Source organism: Xyrauchen texanus, chromosome 49, assembly GCF_025860055.1.
Source record: "Xyrauchen texanus isolate HMW12.3.18 chromosome 49, RBS_HiC_50CHRs, whole genome shotgun sequence".
In the NCBI taxonomy this organism is placed as follows: Eukaryota; Metazoa; Chordata; class Actinopteri; order Cypriniformes; family Catostomidae; genus Xyrauchen; species Xyrauchen texanus.
The window spans coordinates 4,590,114-4,611,516 of NC_068324.1; the positions used below are offsets into that span (position 1 = coordinate 4,590,114).

The 21,403-nt window shown below is 38.4% G+C and overlaps 1 protein-coding gene across 1 annotated transcript in view; it reads right to left on the reverse strand.

Annotated features, from left to right (window-relative positions):
* Positions 1-5,371: 5,371 nt before the first annotated feature.
* LOC127640733 (chondroitin sulfate proteoglycan 4-like) overlaps positions 5,372-21,403 on the reverse strand; it is a 59,830-nt gene continuing 43,798 nt past the window's right edge. The window contains exons 5-10 of the mRNA XM_052123449.1: positions 18,403-18,579; positions 14,833-15,031; positions 12,063-12,194; positions 10,868-11,028; positions 10,309-10,492; positions 5,372-9,757 (exon numbers count right to left, since the gene is read on the reverse strand). Of these exons, the coding sequence (XP_051979409.1) occupies positions 7,944-9,757; positions 10,309-10,492; positions 10,868-11,028; positions 12,063-12,194; positions 14,833-15,031; positions 18,403-18,579 (2,667 nt within the window). The 3' untranslated portion in view covers positions 5,372-7,943. The remainder of the gene's footprint in view (positions 9,758-10,308; positions 10,493-10,867; positions 11,029-12,062; positions 12,195-14,832; positions 15,032-18,402; positions 18,580-21,403) is intronic.

The following is a 21,403-nucleotide window of genomic DNA, read 5'->3' on the forward strand; positions in this document are numbered from 1 at the left end:
TCTCAAAGAATATAAAAGACAAAGCCAGATGGTCATATTAACATGAAGTCCTTAATCTGGTCTTCCCACAATCCAGCACAGACTTTGGTCATACTCTGGGGCTGGATTCACAAAAAAACTTAAGAAAAACAAAAACAAAGAAAGTTCATAGGATAAATTGTAAGAGGTTTGAAGTGGTTCAGCTATAAATGTTGAAGGTTTAAGAAAAGGAAGTCTTTCAGCTTTGTTACAATGTGTATTGTGAAAAGCGCTAAATAAATCAACATGACAGGATTTTTCCAAGGATACAAAATATTTGTAACCTTTTCTTATGTTAGAAAATAAGATGACGAATGTCTTGTGAGTCTAGCTCCTGATCAGTATTTTTACTTTAGTGCCAATTATTATTTACACGGTAAATCATAAGGGCTGTAGTTAGAGTTAAATGTGTTCATTCAGTAAAAACTAATTTATTCATGTCTGTAGGATAATCCAATACTATACAATCCTAATCGGATTATGTAAAATGTAAATAGTAATTCAGATTGATCTGTCCTGGGCATAAAGTTTTAAATGTTTTCTGTGTATTCCTTCTATAATTCTTAGTGACTATTCTGTGTTTTAAAGAGGGAGAGGATGGGTTACCAAACTCGACAGATGTAGACACTGGAAGAAAGACAGATAAGGGAGAAATAGAAAGAGGGAGAGATGAGGAGTATGAGGAAATGTTTGCACCACTCCCTTAATCGTGGTACTCTTCCCTTGACTCAGGCTTTTGTCTTAAGGCCAAATAACTTTCCCAAAAGAAAACAGCCACTTCCTAGGAACACTGAGCCTACATTCCACACATGTTTTCTGAACTCCTTAAACAACAACCTAAAATACTCCATTTTTCTCAGCTCCTCCTTTCTATCTCACTGAGTTTCAGGTCTGATTTCAAGGCAGAAACATCTGTTAATCAGATTTACTCAAGGCTAAATGCAGGACATTTCTGGTGGACATCTAGAGATGTTCTTGAGGTCAGACCAGATCAATTCTCTGCCTGTTTCTCCTAGACAGCAATGAGATTTAATGGAGATCAAATTGAGAATTTCTCCTCCTCTTCTGAGGTTATCGAGCAAAGCAGTTTTAGAGCAGTGATGTTATAGAAAAGAGTTTTAGAGCAGGCTGCAGGACAGAGCAATTCCAAGCTAATGAGATTGCAGAGCAGAAAGGTTATAAAGCAGAGCAGTTCAACAGCAGCAAGGTTTCAGGGGCAGAGTGGTAATAGAGCAGCAAAGTTATAAAGTAGAGCAGTGAGATTACAGGGCAGAGTGGTTATAGAGCAGCAAGGTTATAAAACATGCAGCAGAGCAGCTACTATAGCTGTGTGGTTATGGAGCCAATCAGTTCTATAGTAGCCAGGGTAATAAATAGAGCAGTGAGACTGCAGAACAGAGCGGTTATAGAGCAGCAAAGTTATAAAGTAGAGCAGTTTTCGAGTAGAGTTTATAGCGCGGAGCAGTTCTAGAGCAGCAAGTTTATAGAACAGATCAGTTCTAGAGCAGTGAGATTTTAGAGTGGAGCAGTTTTAGAGCAGTGAGGCTGCAGAACAGAGCACTTCAATGTTAATAAGGATGCAGGGCAGAGCAATTCCAGTCTAATGAGGTTGCAGAGCAGCAAGGTTATAAATTAGAGAAATTCTAGAGCAGTAATGTTGCAGGGCAGATCAGTTATAAAACAGAGTGGTTCTAGAGTTGTGAGGTTATAGAACAGAGCAGTTGTAGAGCAGTAAGGTCATAAAGCACAGCAGTTTAAGAGCAGTGAAGTTATATAGTGGAGGAGTTATCACTTCAGCATCACATAGAAATCGGGGAGAGTGCCTGGGGATTGGCAAACTGGGGTGGTAGTTCCCATTTTTAAAAAGGGGGACCAGAGGGTGTGTTCCAGTTATTGAGGGATCACACTTCTCAGGCTATCTGGGGAAGCCTGGGCCAGGGTGCTGGAAATTAGACTCCGACCAATTGTCGAACCTCAGCTAGAGGAGGTGGTGGATTCAGTCTCAGTCGTGGAACAGCTCTTTACCTTAGCAAGGATTTTAGAGGGGCCTGGGAGTTTGCTCAACCAGTCTACATGTGTTTTGTGGACTTGGAGAAGGTTTATGACCGCATATTGGTCATTGTTACCAAATTACATAGATTAGTACAGGAAGTAAGTGTGGAATTACTAACGACTTGTTTCAGGTGTTCAGAATCGGTTCTTCCTTTTGGGTGTCAATAATTCCATTTGTCATGATTTTTGAAACTATGGAGACTTTTTTACATTCACAAACAGCTATACCGTATAACATACTACATGAAAAGTAATATTTGAAAAACCATAATAGGTGCTCTTTAATTGCCAACAACAGCCTTCATCAGCCAACTAACAAAGGACAATGTATCTATGTGAACTTCTGCAGTTAATCTAGGATGGACTTTAAACACATTAGTCATTAATATCAATGCGTGTCTCGGACTCTCTCTGCCTCTTCGCCGACCTTTTCAAGCCCATCTCCACTGTCAATTAAATAAGTCATAGGTGTTTAGTATCAATAATAACTAGGTGATGGCTCTTATCGCTTCCTCTCTCCCCACTGACAGACATGCGACTAGGTCCTGCTCCACATACCCCCACCACCCGAATCAGCCACAATCATCCTGGCCTGTGGACCATCTTAAATTTGAACGGCTGAAATGTCAGGTACCAATGAGTGATCCGCACATTGGTATCCTTCGTGCGATGGAGCCACTAAAACAGGGTGTTATCCGAGCAGAGGACGAAGGCCCGTCCCAGCAGGTAATAGCGCAGGGTTAGGACTCTCATTTGATGGCCAGCCACTCTCTCTCATTGTGCTGTACTTAGTCTCACTCAAAGAGAGCTTATGACAAATGTACAGCACGGGCCACACTGCCCCCTCCACCTCCTAAGAGAGCATGGCCCCAAACCCCCTCTCTGATGCATCCGTCTGCAAAATGAAGGGGAGAGCGATGTTTGGAGCATGTAAAACAGCCCGCCACAGAGTGCAGATTTCACTCTCATGAAAGCCTGTTGGCACGCCTCCATCCACTGGACTGGATCTGGCGCCCCCTTTTTGGTAAGATCAGTCAAGAGGCTGATGACATCAGAGAAACTAGGCACAAACCTTCAGTAGTAGCCAGCCAGCCCCATAAATTGTCTCACCTCCTTTTTGGTCTAGGGTCGTGGGCAGGCTGCTATCGCTGCAGTCTTTTCAATTTAGTACCTGCCCATGACCCTAGTGGAAGCCAAGATACCATACTTCCACCCGTCCAACTTTATTTCGGACTCTCTCTGCTTCTCAGCACTTCGCTGGCCTTTTCAAGCCCATCTCTGCCGTCACTGAAATGAGACAAGTGTTTAGTAGCAATAATCAACAGGTGATGGCTCTTACCGCTTCCTATCTTCCCACTGACAGACACATGACCACGTCCCGCTCCACAGTTATTTTTCTCCATTAACCAACATCTTTTGTATTAGGTCATCGTCAACTTTTTACTATGACAATATAGTGTTTAAACAAATAAACAGAGAAATTGTGGGATGATTTCACGGATGACCTCAGATAGAAATAAAGGTGTTGTAATTGTCGACTGAAAACATAAAAGGTCTAATTTAGGGTTTGGAAATGTTAAAACAGACACGGATGTAAAAAACAGATCTGCGAGGTTGATTTCTCCCAGATGGGATGAGGCAGGGTGAGAGTGCTTTCGAATAATCCACATATGCTTTAAGTTAAGGACATACATAACAGCAAATTTGTTTCTTTTATTAGTGGTAAGCACTACTATTACTATTGCTCATACTTGTTAGGGATTTAAACTAACATACACATAAGGAGAACCCCAAGACATATGTACTTTACAGACCAGAATATCATAAAGACTTGGAGGTGGGCTCTTTTTACTTGGGTCAGTAAGCAACCACCCACAATAAACTTAAAACCATAATAGCGCCACCAAGAAGGCCAAGAACTGACTACAATTCAGAATACTAAATTAATCAGAATACCTTAACAACTGCCTAGCAATGCCCTAAATCCAATCTGAACACCTTTCCAACAGCATTGCAATGTCCTGAATCCCCTCAGAACACATTAGCAACTGCATAGCAATTCGCTAAAACCACTCAGGACACCCACGTCCCCACATAGGAATGGGTTAAATCCACTCAGAATACTTTAGCAACTGCCTAGCAATGCGCTAAGCCCATTTAGAACACCTTAGCAACAGTCTAGAAATGCCCTGGCAACCACCAAGAACCTCCTTGCATCGTGTTGGCAAGTATATCAAGTAACTTTCATTAAAGGCTACAATTGACCGTAGGCCTATATTCTATTTGTTTAAGAGACATTATAAAGTCAAGTGAAATGACAAAATTACATTTATTTGCAGACACACACAAAGAACTTTGACGGAACCCTGGTGACCCTTCTTTTCTTCTCTTAACCCTAACCCTGTCTTTCTTTTCCTCCATTGAAAGAACCAAAAACCCTTCAGCATTTCTATGCAGATGTTTCCAATTTCTGCAGTTGAACATATGAACAGTATTTGCAGTTAGGCATTTTTATATGATGATTGTTATACATTACATAACCTGGATCACACATCTGCAACCCTTTCCACTGTTGTCATGCTGACCTCATACTTGTTTTTATTTTATTTTTTAACCTTTCCGATTTTATTCCACATTTGTTCAAGTGGGCGTGCCGTCTGTATGTAGAGCAAGATGTGATTGGCTGGCTGAGCTCTAAACGATATGCTGAGTGGCACTTCAAAATAAAATAAAAGTGATCTTTTAAGCACAGTAAAAATATCAGCAGCAGGTAAGCAAGTACAAATGTGTTCAACCTAAATGTATCAGCTTCGGTTTCAGGCTTATGGAGTGTTTGACAGCTTCCGAATTCAGAATCTTCCGAAGAAAGCGCCAAGAAAGTCTGTGGAGAGTGAAAAGGCCGCTGCTAGGAAAGAATGATCGCAAATCAGAGCTCATTAACTGCTGAAGAACACACGTGCGCCCTCTGCCGGTCACTGTCAGAATAACACGAGTTTAACCTCCGTGCATTTCCTATGTTTAGTGCTTAAGTTTAATGGAGTGTCTTAATATTAAGAATGTGTTGAATATTATTTTAGATTACTAATTTTTATGAGTTTAACATGTAAAACTATTAATAATATATATATATATATATATATATTAGGCTTAGCTCACGCACACACACACACACACACACACAAAACCCTTAACACATTCAACATGTTTGATAAAAAAAATAAAATAAAAAAAACATATGTTGATGCGTTATTGCATAAACAAAAGCAAAATGATTAAATCTGACAAACACACTTTATTTAAATTTATTTTATTTTGTAATATATTTGTTTTTTTGGGACCTCATGACATTTTCTTCTAATGGGACACACTTAATAAAGCACAAAACTATACTGAACGTAGCTGGTAAAAATAAATTATAACACTGGAAACGTTTCACCCACAAAATGAAATCTTATAGAGCTGGAGAAAAGTGCATTGTGATTTTTATGTCAGGATATTTGATTTGAAATAATATTTAAAAGCAAACAGAAGCCAAAAATACAAAGAGGAGAGTTGTGGGGTTTTACATAGTTTAGTGTTTAAAGGGATAATTCGCCCAAAATATAAAATTCTGTCATCATTTACTCACCATCACATTATTTCTGCTGTGGAACACAAAAGGAGATGCTAGCCAAATGTTAGATACTGACAGTCTCAGTGACCATTCCTTTCATTGCATATGTGTTTACATTTACAAGAGTAAATGAAGACTATTTTGGGGGGAACTATCCCTTTAAGGTGACATATTCCCATAAATACCCAGAGAACAAACACCATGGATGTCCTGAGATATGTGATCTCATTCTGCTCTGCAGAAACACTGATACAAACGCCCTGAGAGGTCTCAGATGGGCTATTATAACCCCAGGATATGCAATTAATACTAGCTTAGAATAGGGATAAATATAAGATTTAACAGTGATATTGATTCCATATGCAGTACACTGGGAAAAGTCTGTGTCTCTCTGTTATTAAAACTCTGGAACGATCATAAGGAATTGGTCTATGACAATCAGGAACTTCACTATTGTTAATGAAACAGCCAAACAACCTACTAAAACAACTAGTTAGACGAGTCAGCCTGTGAAATATTTTCTCCCAGGATAGGCAGAGATTTCTGAAAACTCTCAACTTTATTTTACAAAACGTGTATGCTCAAACATACTTGCACCCTCTGCAACTAAAGGAAACCCGGCCAAGCAAACAACTGACATATTTTTCTGCAATTAATTCTAAAACGAAAGTTGCCTGGTTGTAAACTGAGCTCAAAGCGGACCAAATAACAGCTCTGGAAAATATACACCACAGCATGAGAAAAAAAACAAAACAAAACGATGACCTCATATCTTTCCTGCAGCCAATCAGTACCACGACTGCTCTGGAGTCACTTCCTGTGTTTGGCTTCAGTTCTGGAGGAGAATATTTAACCGTTCTTCAGTGCCTGTAATCAGTGCAGTGGATGAAAGCATTTACAAACAAAACAAATACAATAGAGTGGAAAAAGAACGGTTTATAGAAAGATAACCTAAAGCGTAAAGAAAGTTTGTTTTCGTTCACACAACATGCTGATATGATAATTAGAAAATATGAATCCTCATTTACACTCTCAAACATTTCAACATTGGAGTTTGTGTCGAAAATGTGTATGTTACTTGAAATAACTCTTTTTAATTAAAAACTGGCACTAGCACCGTAATCGGAAAAAAATTAAGATTTTGAAAGCAATGTTCCAGGTTTAGCAACTTCAGCTCTATTGACAGCATCTGTGGAATGCAATTGATTACCACAGAATATAATTGTATCTATTTGATAAAAAACTTCCAATGGAAGTCTATGGGACAAGCCATTCTGGAGAGTTTAAAACCTGAAACATGCCATTTGTAGTTTTGTTTCAGTGCTTATATGAATTCTACTGTGTTATTTGAACCATAAAGCTGTCTAAATAGCCTTTGTAGTGGTGGGACTACTGATCTAGGTGGATGAATTTAATATCTTTGTGTCTATCGTGAGAAAGTTCATGTATTTGCCGGCTTAACATGGTCATGACTAGTTGTATGATTGTATATAACTTTGCAAAGGTTGGAAAGTGATTCAATCAAATTAGTCTCATGTTGACGTGTATAATGGTTAATACTTGTGACAATACTTCGAAACAGTGTGTTGAAACGTTCATTCTAGTCAAATGTCTTGTAATATTGTTTGTGCATTGCACGTGTGCATTGTTAGTGCATTATTGTATGGAAAGATGACTCAAAATTATTTTCAGTGGTAAACTACAGCATGTCGATAAGAGTTTAATTTGTATTAAACCCGAAACATTCCTTTGAACATTAAAAAGTGATGACAGAGGCACAAAATAGTCCAATCGATCAATCACACCTGCCACCTAGAAAACAGACGGTTGAGGAAAACACACATTATTATTGGTCTGTGTTTAAAAGCCATACAAACACAAAGCATAAATGTAAATAACACTGAAAATGAGACCTTAAATCAGTTACTAATGAAACACACATACATAGGATCATTCAAACATATTATGTTATGTTTTTGTCCAGAAAATATCATAAAAGTTGGTTAATTCAATCTCAATTTACTTTTTTTTTTCTCTAGAGAAATCACTATGTGACAATTAGCAAATCAGCACACAGTACTGTAACAGCTAAGTAATCTTATTATCAGATATGTGCTGAACTTTTATTTATAAGCTTCAATATGGCAAGAAACCTGTATAACACTGACTGGAATGATTCAAGGAAGCCCAAAAATGACTATTCAGGACCATGAAAACACACTTAACAAAATTCTAAACTGTGTCCTGTTGCCTTTACATCTCAAACCCAGTACTGTTTTTTTTTGAGTGCTGGGTTTGTTGTCCGACAGTGCTGTATTAACTCAGGATCCGCCCCTTTGGAGTCCACGTTGGACATGGGGATGTTGTTCGCAGGATCGGTTTTCCTGAATGTCTCCTGACTGACTTCTCCATTCTTCGGCTTCGCCGCCACAGTCTGGACATTGTGCTTCCCGGTTTTGTTGCGACGGACCAGGTAGTAGGCCAGCAGAGCAGCGGCGAGCATGAGAAGGAGGATAACAAGGATTGGAATAAGGATTGACCACAAGGTATTCCGTCTAGACACCACAGGCGTCGCTGTTGTGCCAATAGTAGCCGTGTCACCATCTCCTCTCCACCTTGGTTTAGGTTGACCTGCGTGACTGTTATCAGAACTTGACACTGTTGGTGGCACTTCGAGTAAAGTCCCACCATAAACTCCAGAAGGATCGTAAGGAGCCGTCTTGAACAGCAAGACACATTCGGCAGGAGGTACACCATGAGCTTTCAAGAGGAACCGGGCTTCATCTTGAGCCTGTCCTTTAATGTTTTGACCCCCAGTTGTGTTAAAGATCTCCAGAGCTACTTTTCCTTCATCCAGGTCTCGTTGGGTAAAGGAGCTTATGGGTTGGCCATCTTCCAGTCCACCCCTCTTGACAAACCGAGCTCCTTGTGGCTGCTGGATCATGCTGAAGGTTGGAGAACTTCTGGTCTTGTTGGCTAGAGCGCTAGCATCCAGCAACGTCTTGTCCACCAGGATGGTAGCACCTCTTGGGAATAGGGGATTCTGCGCCACCTTAGCCAGAGGTTTTACGGTAATGTTGAGGACCGAGGAAACATTCGCTGCTTTGCTTCGGGCTACAAAAGCCACGCTATCCCTCGGTGAGGTGGACTTGATGAAACGGACACTAACTCTTCCTTGTTTTATCTGCTTCTGCGTGAAAGCCGAGGTGGGCTGTCGGTCCACCATTACTGCGGCATATTTTGGAACGTTGGTGATCTTATAGAGCACCTCCTCCTCGACGGGCCCCCCGGTGGAGGTGCTAAGCATGTCCTCAGTGATCAGTGTCTCGTCGTCTCCTTGTTTAACGTGGATTTCTGGAGCTTTGTTGAGAATTAGAGACTTGGCCAGAATTCCAATATGCAACACATAAGGATTGGTTTGATATTTCCCGTCGGACACTGTAAATTCCATGAACCCGTCGAAAAGACTTCCATCGCTGACGAACGCGACTCGCCCAACATTGACGTCTTCTTGGCTAAACTGCCTGATCTTGTCTCCGGTGTCTGTGTAGATGAGATATCCATTAGAGGGGCTCTTAGAGATGGTGAATTGGACCTCGTCGGGTGTGCTGTCCTGGTCGACCGCGTTGAGGCAGTTTTTTGAGATGATGGTCGTGGAACCTTGCAGTGCTTCCAGGAGTTGGTCTAAGTTAGCAAGTTCTGGCGGGTTCGAGTCCCGCCGTCTGATGGAGATTAGGAAGATTTCTTCCAGCACTAAGGCACTGGGCTGAGCTTGCAGGGTGTGGCCACTTGGGTTCAAACGGACACGGAAAGAGAAGCTATCCGAAGATGCGCCAGAGTCATCGTGGTAATACTCCAGATCACCACGTGTAACATCGTCTTGCATGAAATAGGGAACGTTGCGAGGCAAATCGGACCCTCTGAGCTTTAGTCGACCATGAATGGGGAACTGTCGCATCTCGTACACAATATCCTGTCCTGCTCGCTTCTGCTCAGGCAGACTGGCCAACAGATTGTTGCCATCCAGAACAGAGTTGTCAATCACTTTAGACTGACCCTGCACCACTGATGCACCTGCAATGCATTGACAAATCAAGCCCTCTAATTATTTTCTGCACTCAAAGCAATTTCCAGGATATTTATTGCAAGACAAATGCAAAGCTGTCCTCTTTAATGCTTTCTCTAGTGCTTCTCATGTGGAGGGCAAAGCGGCGCTTGACACTGATGCCCCAACATGAGTCATGTGGAATCTGCTTTAGGGTGAGTATGCCTCTGAAATAGAGATTTGGACTTGGAACTTTGGAAGTTATACAAGTCAATTACGATTACAAATTGTATTTATTAAACCAATTATTATTATAATATGTACCTTGAAAATTATTATTATTCATATATTACCAATATGTATATAGTACAAATTAACAATGCAATCATAATGTATTATACTAGAAATTTTATACAAATAAAAAAAAATCTAATTAAACAGGTTTTAGCAGTGGCCTAGCAGATGGCACACATACACGTTGAGCTGTGCTGCTTATGTGGGTGATGCGAGTTTGAATGTAGCTCGCAACATTTTCCAATTCCACCCTCCTCCTAGCAAAAGGCATTACATTGGCAGCTACCTTTGTTCTTCCAGAGCTGAGATGACACGTTTCGATTGGCTGCGTAGTATGACACCGTGACAGGCAGGGTGTAATGCAGCTCTGTTGCCGGGGGCGATGAGAGTGCCAGTTCGACAGAATCTTTCAGGACCCAGAAGGGCTCTGATGGCATCTGATGCTCATAATACACAGCACCAGCATCCAGCTAAACACACAAGAGCAAACAAAAACATAAACTCTCTTACAATCAGAGACCAGTGGGCCTGAACAACTATAATACAACAGCTTAAACTGTCATATATTAAAGCTGACTTACATTTAAATAATTTATAGATATATTTAATTCCAGTGATGATCAGAAGAAGATGCATATTTAGATCCAGTAAGGAATGGCCTGATTGTAATGAGAATACTGCAGTGCTGCCCTCTACTGTCCACTAATACAAATTACACATAAGATGTGGCCACAGACGGCATCAACAGAGCAGAGGCTTTAAATATTTAAAATCTTAACTGTGTGAGTTATTGCATTCTTCTGCATTTTTACAGATACATAAGCACCAAATATGACATTATTTACTTCAGTCTGTGTGAATCGGGTGATCTCCTCAAACTGTCCACGCTGGTTTGGTCTGATTACTCGTCCCAAGCGAGGAGGTTTCACCAAGGAGTATGTGATTTCATCACCGTCTTCACTCATTGTAGCTCCCAAAATCGCTTTACTAATCACCTGCTTAGTGCCTGAAGAATATCACCAAACACATCACTTCACCAATTAATTAATTAAAATACATTTTAGCAGCTTTACACAACATTAAATGCTTTAACTGTTGACTGTTAAACAAATGAGCAGATTTGTTTCATACGTCAAGGTCATGGACTTTACACAACAATTTCTGCAATGTCTCAGATTTATCCCTGATAGCACACGTACATCACCTAGACGCCTATTTGATGTGTGTGTGTTTACATCTGGAAGATGTATTTTTTTAGGTTGTATTCTCATCTACGTCTAAAAGACATTTCCTCTCGGATGTCAATAAGACATTCAGCAGATCTCTTTGAGATGTTTATGATTAGGAATGTTTGTTAATCCGCTGACTACCACCCCTGGAGTTGGGAGTTCGAATCCAGGGGGTGCTGAGTGACTCCAGCCAGGTCTCCTAAGCAATCAAATTGGCTTGGTTACTAGGGAGGGTAGAGTCACATGGGATAACCTCCTTGTGGTCGCAATGAGTGGATATCCCTTTCAATGGGGCGCGTGGTAATTTGTACGTGGATCGCGGAGAGTAGCATGAAGCCTCCACATACTGGGAGTCTCTGCGATGTCACAGCGAACCACATGATAAGATGTGTGGATTGACAGTCTCAGAAGCAGAGAGACTTGTCCTCCGCCACCTGGATGAGGGTGAGTAACCACGCCACCATGAGGACCTACTAAGTAGTGGGAATTGGGCATGCCATATTGGGAGAAAAGGAGATATTAAAACAAATAATGTTTGTAAATCTGATCTTTTTAAAATGTTTAGCAGATGTTACTTAGAATGTGATGCTTTCCAGATGAAAAGACCTAAAACAGTCTAAAATCTTTGAGACGTACGTGTGCTATCTGGGATCGTTACAGAGCAGGTTCATATTAAGGAACAAACTGTGTCCAATTTGAAAAAAAGTTATTCTGCACACAGATAGAGATGAAATTTCAGATCCTTTTGATGGGAGAGATCTTGCATTTTATTTGGAGATTTGGATTTAAGCACTGGATGTGTGAAGTCCACCTGGGAAGACCATGAGCTCTCCCTGTGTTTCCATGGAGATGGTGAGCTGTCTCGCCGTGACAACGAAGTTGTGGAGAGGTGAGGTGTGTTCTCCATCAGTCACAGTGAAGCTGAAGCCACCAGATTCTGAACCTGAAACCAGATAAACAACTTCACAGTCTCGAAGTCTCTTGAAATTGAAACATCTAAGCTATAGTATGCCTTTTAGTCTGTCTTCTCTCTAAATTCATGAAATCCTGTGGGTTTGTGAAATTTCCTTTAGCCTAGGAAACACTTTTTAAAAGTCTTCTACACTTTTGAATGAAAGGTTCTTCAATAGTTCTTAAGTTTAGCAAATAACCCTCTTTTTCTTCTTACAAAGAATCATTTTTTCACTGCATTGGGCTCTTAAGTTATCTATATGGTTGAAAAATAAAATGTAAACAAATATTGTTTTTTATAATGAGAATAAAAATGTATTTGTGCAAACTAAAAAAGGTTATCAAATGGCAAAAGGCTGTTAAATCCTTTTTGGTACTAACTGGAACCTTTATTTTTAAGAGTGTGATGACATTGATGCTAATAAGCAGTGTTGGGGAAGTTACTTTAAAAACGGCACCTTTCCAAGCAACAAGCCACCCATAACTTAAAGTAGTTAAACTATAGACCTTATTCAAGCTAGCGCCATCTTTGATTTTTAATAGGAATGACAACGAGGCTATGAGGGTAGACTTACCATCTCTTCAATCGGCTGTACTGCAGTTTAAAGTGTTTTTGGGTCATTCCGCAGACAAAACATAACATAAACATAAAATATCTGTCCAAGAACATTCAGTTAACAAAGAACTCCAGACAACATGAGCTGTGAAAAATCAGATGTGATTTAAGAGCTTTATACAGCTTCATACCGTTCGTACCATTGAAGAGATGGCAAGTCTATCCCTCACAGCCTCGTTGTCATTCCCATTGAAAATCAAAGATGGATAAGGTATATAGTCACTACAAGCTACTAACACAAATTAGCTAATGGCATTGATGCTATTTGAAGAAAATATTTCCGATATTCAGTATAGCAAACACATGACATTATTTAATCCTACAATCAGAAGTGCAGGATTCAATATCACCTGATTGCAATCTGGTTTCATAGAATGAATGTTAATATAACAAAATTCTCAAACTGAGTGCTACGATTCGCTGCAGTTTTCAACACTTGAGGTGCTACAACAAATGTGTGTTTGATATACTTTAACGTTGTACTCATTATAAACCTCCATCTAAAATTCACCTTAAAAACATTTTAATTGTGGTTACAACACCATTTCACTCTCTTTTGGCGCCCCCTGCTGGACATTTCACTGGGAAACTGCTGCAAAACGTGTTACAAGACACGTAATTTATTTTTTCTTAAAATTTTGTCACGGTCATGCAATTTTCATGAGACCAGGCTGCCTGAATGTTATATATTTATTTAGGGTGACATTCTCATGTTAAAAATAACCATAGGTTTACCACATTAACTCTGGTTTAACAATGTTATTTGTAGCAAAATCAGTAACCACTAAATGAATCATGGTTACTTCAGTCATGGGTACAACTAAACAAATGTATACTTAATGTATGGTACATATGTTGCTTACAAAAAGAAGGCAAAGTCCCTTTCTGTCTGTGCGGGCTCAAGTGAATCAATGAATCGTTTATGTGGACTGGTTCATTTACACGAACAGTTTAAATAAGGTCGTAGCCTGGAAATTATTTTTGGGTGGGCCTCATCAAAATTGGATGGGCCAAGTTTTTGCCCAAAAAATAATTAAAAAAAATAAATATATATATATATATTTTTTTACCAAATTTTCCTTAAGAAATTGTGCATTCAAAATGATTCAGAAATTGGAATTTAGCTTTTTTAAAACTATTTTATAAATATATATTTGAAGTCAAAGAATAATCTCTAATGTTCTGGGTCTAATCTGGGTGGGTCCAGGCCCACCTTGGCCCACCCTTGGCTACACCACTGGTTCAAAAGGACGTCTGTTTTTGTTTTTGTTTAAGAAACAGTTGTTTGAAAGAAACTGTCATTTTAGTGAACGGACTAAATACAATTAATTGTAGTTCCCAACGCTAAATAAAAGTGAATCATTTATGTTAATAGATTAATCTACATGAATTGTCCAAACGAACTGATTCACTGTTTGAAAACGCATCTTTTTCTCTGCGTTTTGGAGTTCCGTCGACAATGAGACGAAGTTTTTGTCAGCGAAAACTAAGCGTTCTGAAAACGCTCTCTCAAGTGAATAAATTTGAACACGCGTCTTTGCATTGTAGAGTGGACTAGAAAAACTGATATATTTGAAAACGATGAAGTATTTGTTGTCATGTGACGCAGTCATGTGATCCATTCAACTAAAACAATCAAGATGGTGGCCCGTGTTCTAGCTGCACTTTGATAGAGATGTTAAAGATAAATGTTACTTTGTACAACCTTCACATTGCATTCCTTCAAAGGCGACAGGAAGTTTACTTGGAATTGGTGTCTGGCGATGGAACACAAGGAAATTGCGTTTCAGATCGTACATGCAATGGTGATTTAGCATGCGCAGGGGATTTAAGCGTTATATATGTTTCAGTGTGGAAGAGCAACTTTTGGAAAACGCTTGAAAATGGCAGTGTGGATGGAGAACCAATTCCAACAGCAATACTTGTTGGAAAATGTAACTTGTAGCTAAAATCTACATTATTGTGAGCGTCTGTCAAGTTAAGTTATAGTAGTGGGGTCGCTGTGTCAACCCACCCTGATGAATAAACAAAACTTCTCCATTATTAATCTGAGCCTGAGTGAAACTGTCCACTCTGTCATCCGGTGACACTTTAAATGCAACGATCCCATTGGACGGTGTCTCGATGGAATAAACCAACTCTTCCGGAGGGGTGTCAAGATCATCACTGCTCAGCATACTGGCTGTAATTTCAGACTCCTCACCAACTAGAAGCTAAAGAGAGAGAAACCAAGAGAAAAAGAGGGATAAACAAACCAGTAAACAAGATGGAACGTGTTGTTTTACTTCAAACTTCAGAGGTGTCTAACTGTTGGATGTTATTGCGATGGCAAAGAGGCAGTTATGTCTTCTCAGATGTTGCTTTAATGGATGAGAAATGGACGAGTCCTGTTTCGTGCTGAAAGACATTCTTAAATGATCAAATTCAGCTGGGAGCCACACGTCCATTTATATGTTCCAGCTTGCTTTCACTGTTTCCATCCACCACTCTCCTGAGTGATAGAGCCAAGAAGACGAGAGATAATATTGAGCACTGAATTGACTCAGAAAGGTCCACAACTCCATTAACTTTTAGAGATCTAGTTTCCACATAATGTGACCTTCATAACTTAAGTGCATGTAAAATCATCTCCATGCCATGCTTCCGGTGCTATTTACAGGGTACTGTAGAGACTGTCATTACCAGTGTAAATGTTTTCAATGCCTGGTCAATGTTTGTAATGCCCCCTGGTGGCTACACAGGTACCTCTCTGCACTCCATAACACCATTTTCTATGTGTTTTGTGCAGTCTTCTCCACTATGTGGCAGCCCTACATCAGTGTCAACTACAGCTGGTTATGGTAAGTTCATGGGACAAGTATCTCCTAAATTTGTCCAGGAAATTGCTGTTTCGTCGCACTCAATATTTAATAGATGTGACATTGATCTGAAACTGGGTGGAACATTTAATCCCAGCATTACGTGTTATAATGGAGAACAGTGATGTCTCTCTGATTGGACTGGTGCGACACTACAGGGTCTCTAAATCAGAGCACATGGGCTCCAGACACTGATCTATTACTGTGTGTGTGAGTGTATGTGTGTGTGTGTGTGTGTGTGTGTGTGTGTGTGTGTGTGTTTGTGTGTTACTGTGTGACTGTGTATGGGTGAATTTCACAAAAAGTGTCAAGAAATATCTAGGTCATATTTCATCCCAAAAAGCAAAATGAGGAATTTAGCATCAAGACAATTAGGTTTACTTTAAGGATCATTAAGGTTGTTTGCATTGTGACATTATTTTCATGACAATAAAGCACGCCTTTAAAAAAAATGGCATATTATTTGAATATTAAGAAAATTTGAAAAGTACAATATTAGTATACTTCATGGTAGTATTTAATTAAAGCTAATTTTAATTGTCTACTAGAGCTGATACTTTTCATTGTGGAGGGCCAAATGACTCATTATGAAACCATTAAATAAATGTTTACATGTTTAAATAAATCGTTAAATGCACAATGAAAATGATGGGTGCCACCTTTCAAATTAGGACGTCCTCTGCCATAATGACCTTCTCTCACAGAATCAACATCATGTTGTGGATTTTCCAGTAAAACGCACTGCTCAATGCTGTTATGAATGGACCACAGAAGCAAATCTTACTGTCATTTACTGCATATATTTCGCCGAACATTTCCCTTATGGGTTCAAATTACATCAGAGTAAATGTCTTGATTAGCAACTTAATCTGTTAAGAAGAAATCTCTGTATAAACATCTCTTGTACCAAGCTCAGTCATAGTCCATTCAACATGCTTTTGTAAGGTTATACTGTTGTTGAGTGATATTTTGATAGCCGTAATCCTGAAAATGAATTGAAGCTTTCTTGAAAATATTATATGGAGTAGGAGTGGTTGAGATTTTTATAATAAATTCTCCTCCTGCCCAGTAGGGGACGATATGCATGAAGAATGTGAATCACCAAAAACAGAAGAAGGAGAATATGAAAGTAAAAGGGAAGTGAGTGAGCAGGGAGGAGAATTTATAGTAAAAAATATATTTTTGTTTTAAAACATTGATCTGTTTCTCACCCACACCATATCGCTATTATATAGCTTCTGAAGATACGGATTTAACCACCAGTCGTCTGGAGTACTTTTATGCTGCCCTTATGTGGATTTTGAAGTTTCACTTGCATTGTGAGGACCTACAGAGCTGAGATATTCTTCTAAAAAATCTTTGTTTTTCAGCAGAAGAAAAAATAAATAAAAATACATCTGGAATGGCATGAGGGTGAGTAAACGATTTAACTATTTTTGGGTGAACTAACACTTTAATGATTAATGTAACGATTTAATAGTTTTATAATGATTTAATTATGTTTCAAGTGATTTATTTCAATATTAAAATGTTTATTTAATTATTTACTTTTGAGTAATGAAAATTAAGGAGGGATATTTCTTGATTTATTTTGTGCTTTTTGTTGTGATTTAATGATTTATGCAATAATTGAATAGTTTTATAATGATTTCATTATGTAGATTGTGATTAATTAAAATATTTAAATTATTTCATTTTGAGTAATGAAAATTAAGGAGGTACATTTATTGCTTTTAATTTGTGATTTTTGTTGTGATTTAATGACTAATTTAATTATTTGATATATTTATAATGATTTAATTAAGTATTTAGTGATTTATGAAAATATACAAATATTTAAATTATTTAAAATGGAGCAATGCAAATTAAGGAGGTACATTTATTTAATTAATTTAGTTATTTTTGTTGTAATTTAATGATTCATGTAATTTATTGATTTCATAATTTTATCATGTTTTATAATGATTTCATTATGATTTATTTATTTAATTTTAAATGTTTAATTTTGAGTAATAAAAGAGAGAGATGACATTTTTTCTGCATTTCAGTAATGCAATGAGAGTGTTTTGGTATTACGATAATGAAAACACGATTTATGACAGTAATAAGTAAAAATACAGAAATGTTGGTAAAAAGTGTAAAATAAAAAAACTAAATGTCACAATCCAAAAAGTCCTAAGGCTTAATGTTCTTTATGGATAATGTAATATATATATTTTTTCTTTCATTTTGTGGCGAAATGTGACCCAGGCATCTCAGGTGAGATCCACCCATGTGTGAGTGTGTTTGTAAACTGAGTACAGTGTGTGTATAAACTGCTGCACAGAGCAAGTTTGAATTGTCTGTTATTTTCATCAGTGTCCAGCATTAAAGCATCCCCGATGCAAGGAGAGAGAGAGAGAGAGAGAGAGAGAGAGAGAGAGAGAGAGAGACTGTCTGCATGTGGAAAAACACATATCATTATTTCACAATTTGCGGGATTCAGGCGGCGTCTCTGATTGGCCGGTTTCTTTCCAGCCCAGAAGCAAAATTCTCACCACTGTCATGCTTTTCCAAAAATAAGAGTTTCCACGGCGACCAGAAACCACAGACAACATCAAGCATCTCTGAATGACACACTGTTTTCTAAGCAAAGGGAAGAATCACTCTGATTTGTCAGACTGTGTTTCTATTCCAGAAGCTTCATTAATGTTTAAAACAGAGAGTTGGGACAGACAGCTCTGTACCTCCAGTCCAGTGTTACGCTGGATTCTGGGAGGTTCGTCGTTCACGGGAAGAACGGTGATGCCGATGGTCAAGGATGGACTCCGGCGGGTGATGTTAAAAGCATTTGCCATGAGAGTGAAACTGTCTTCTGTGGTCTCACTGCTGTCATGGAAATAGTACACCTGTCCCTGTTGTACCTGTGAATACACACATGTTATATAAACACACATCAAAACTTTACATATTCATTACATTACAGGGAAAATAAAATGAGTATCTTTCATGTTCAGTTTGATCTAAAAAAGGTTTAGTACATTTTTAAGAATTTATATTTTAATAACAAAAAACATGGTTTAAATTATTTATTTTTTACCATAGCTAATATTCAAAGTGATGCAAATGAAAGTATTGCTGATAAAATAAAAAAAATAAAAAGTATATATATATATTTATAGTCCCACTCCAACCCAGTGTTTTTTTTCCTCACAAGTTCTTCGGTTCCATCACTTAAACACTTTTTATATACATCCGCCATACTTAAACTGGATTTAACGTGGGTGGTCAGATGTTCTCTTTAAACAAAGTGCAGATTTAGTCAAAAATACATAACGCAAAGCCTCGAGAAGATGCACAGCTGTGGGTGTGTCATGTGAAACTGGAGTATGTTAGTGTGTGCATGTCAGAAGGTCATATGGCAGCCGTCTGTATTATGCTGTACAGATTTTAATCGGCTCCAGATGAAAACCTTTATGGCGAGCATCACTATTATCATTGCTTGTACTTATGGTTACAGATTTGAGCACATGTCTAACCCTAAGTCTTAACTTTCATGTGAAACTTGCCTTGCATAGTTTGTGCTACATAAATGATACCTCAAAAAATTGTGGCTTGTTGAGGAAAAATGTACGTTTACTTTTCCAAGTGGTCGGACTTGCGCTTTTTGTTTGGCTGATGAGAACACAGGCAAAAAAACGAATGCTTTGAGGGCTTCAAAATGTTGGTTCTCATACACTTGCATTGTATGGAGCTACAGAGCTGAAATATTCTTCTAAAAATCTTCATTGTATTCTGTTGAAAAAAAGAAAGTCATACACATATGGGAAGGTATGAGGGTGAGGAAATGGTGAAAGAAACTGAAATTTTGGGTGAACTACTCCTTTAAGATGGCTTAAGATCATGTGCGCTAACCACTTCAACTCTGACTAAACAACCTCTTTAGCACCTTTAGCCATTTTTTGGTCTGTAAATCATCATGTTTGTCAGGAAATCAATAGTTGTTGGTGACAGTTTAACCCTTCTATTGTCTTACGGTCATTTTTGACCCGGCACAGGTGAAGAATATCTTATAAATACTGCATAGTTTTTGGTACCAGGTTGTGACTTTGTGACCATCAAAACAAACAAAATAAAAAATAACATGCATTTGGTACATGATTTTTTAAGTGAAAAACTACTTAACCAATTGTTCCTTCCATTGTTTTAACGGGACAATTTGGACCTTTATGGGAAAAAACAGTTGTGACCTTTCACCTTTGTTCAGTTGATGTTTAAATAGCTTTCAGGTTAAACCTATTCAAATCTGAAATCTGATTTATCACAACGTATGATATGAAAAAGTAGGCCTGCATAAAAATATATAATATAAAAAGTCACATATTTTTCTTATGCAACAACATAATAACAAAGTACAAAAAATGGCTGTTGAACTATTTGTAGCATATACAGTATTTTCCTTAAATCAGTTTATTATCAACAGATTTGTATAGGCTTTGTACATATATGCCCCAAAAATGTATATTATATATGTTAATTGCCATTTCAGATTTCTGTACAGGAAGCCATATGAAATACCTTTTAACTTACATTGTAAATAAGCATGAATAATGTACAAGTTGATATTAACATTATTTATTATATCAAGTCAAATCAAAGACTCATCAAGTGTATGCATTGTTTTAGAATTATACATTTTTCATTGCCACAAAAACAATGCCCATTTCAACAAGCAAAAGCAAATTTCATGTGTATTTCATCTGTTCGGCTATTATTTTTATAGTCATCTTATTTTTGGATCATCCATCATCTACTCCTAGGTAAACAACACATGGTTTGTGATAGCACGTATCTGTACCTTTAAGAGTGAGTGCTCACTAAAAAGCACTTTTCAAACTTTAAAACTAGCAGGTTGATGTCGCGTGTCAGAAATCCAGTGTCGCTGGTAGTGACGATTCTCCCTGACCAATCAGTGATCTGCAGGATTTTGACATCACATTTAGTATCAGCTCGGCTGGAACCTCGACCGAGGTGGTACTAAATAAAGGTACCAGGTACTATCCACAGTGGAAAGCCCCATAAGAGGGTTAAGGGAGATATTTTTGTAACAGTGTTGAAATGTTTTCCTGTTTGTTCCATGTAAGATTCTAATGCCTCTTATTCACTCTCTCTGTCTCTTTTGGAAGTTCAGAGCTGTTTTCAAATGTTTTGATGTGAATCCTTTGTGAATGTTTGCTACCACACTGCACAGTAAACTGTTATTACAATCTTTCCTCCAGTGCGCCTGCGATCAATGGCAATACACAAACCAACCAATGACCCCACAACACAGAAGAAAGGAACTCCACATTCTGCCCGGCAATGAACATGACTTTAGGAACAATTCCGCTTCAGTTCCATTTCTTTCGTTGAGCCGAACTGCATTAATTTAGCTCCATATGGAACATATTAGTCTGCTGGCTCGAGTTGTATTTCAGAAAGCATTGCATAACCGTAGATGAAGGACTCAACAAAGAAAGGAAACAGAGCAGAGGGATGTAAGAGCCAGAGCTGTTAAGACATCATGTACTAAGATGTAGAGAGAAGTGGCCACAAGTTGACACTGACATCAAATTCCTTCTGTTCTCCATCAGTGATTGCTCTATTGCAGTTTGTCCTTCTCTCATACTGTCTGTCTCTCAAGAAAGTCTAATCTGATCTGATCTGAGAGATGCATGGATCCTATTAAATACTGTACCTGTCAATCTA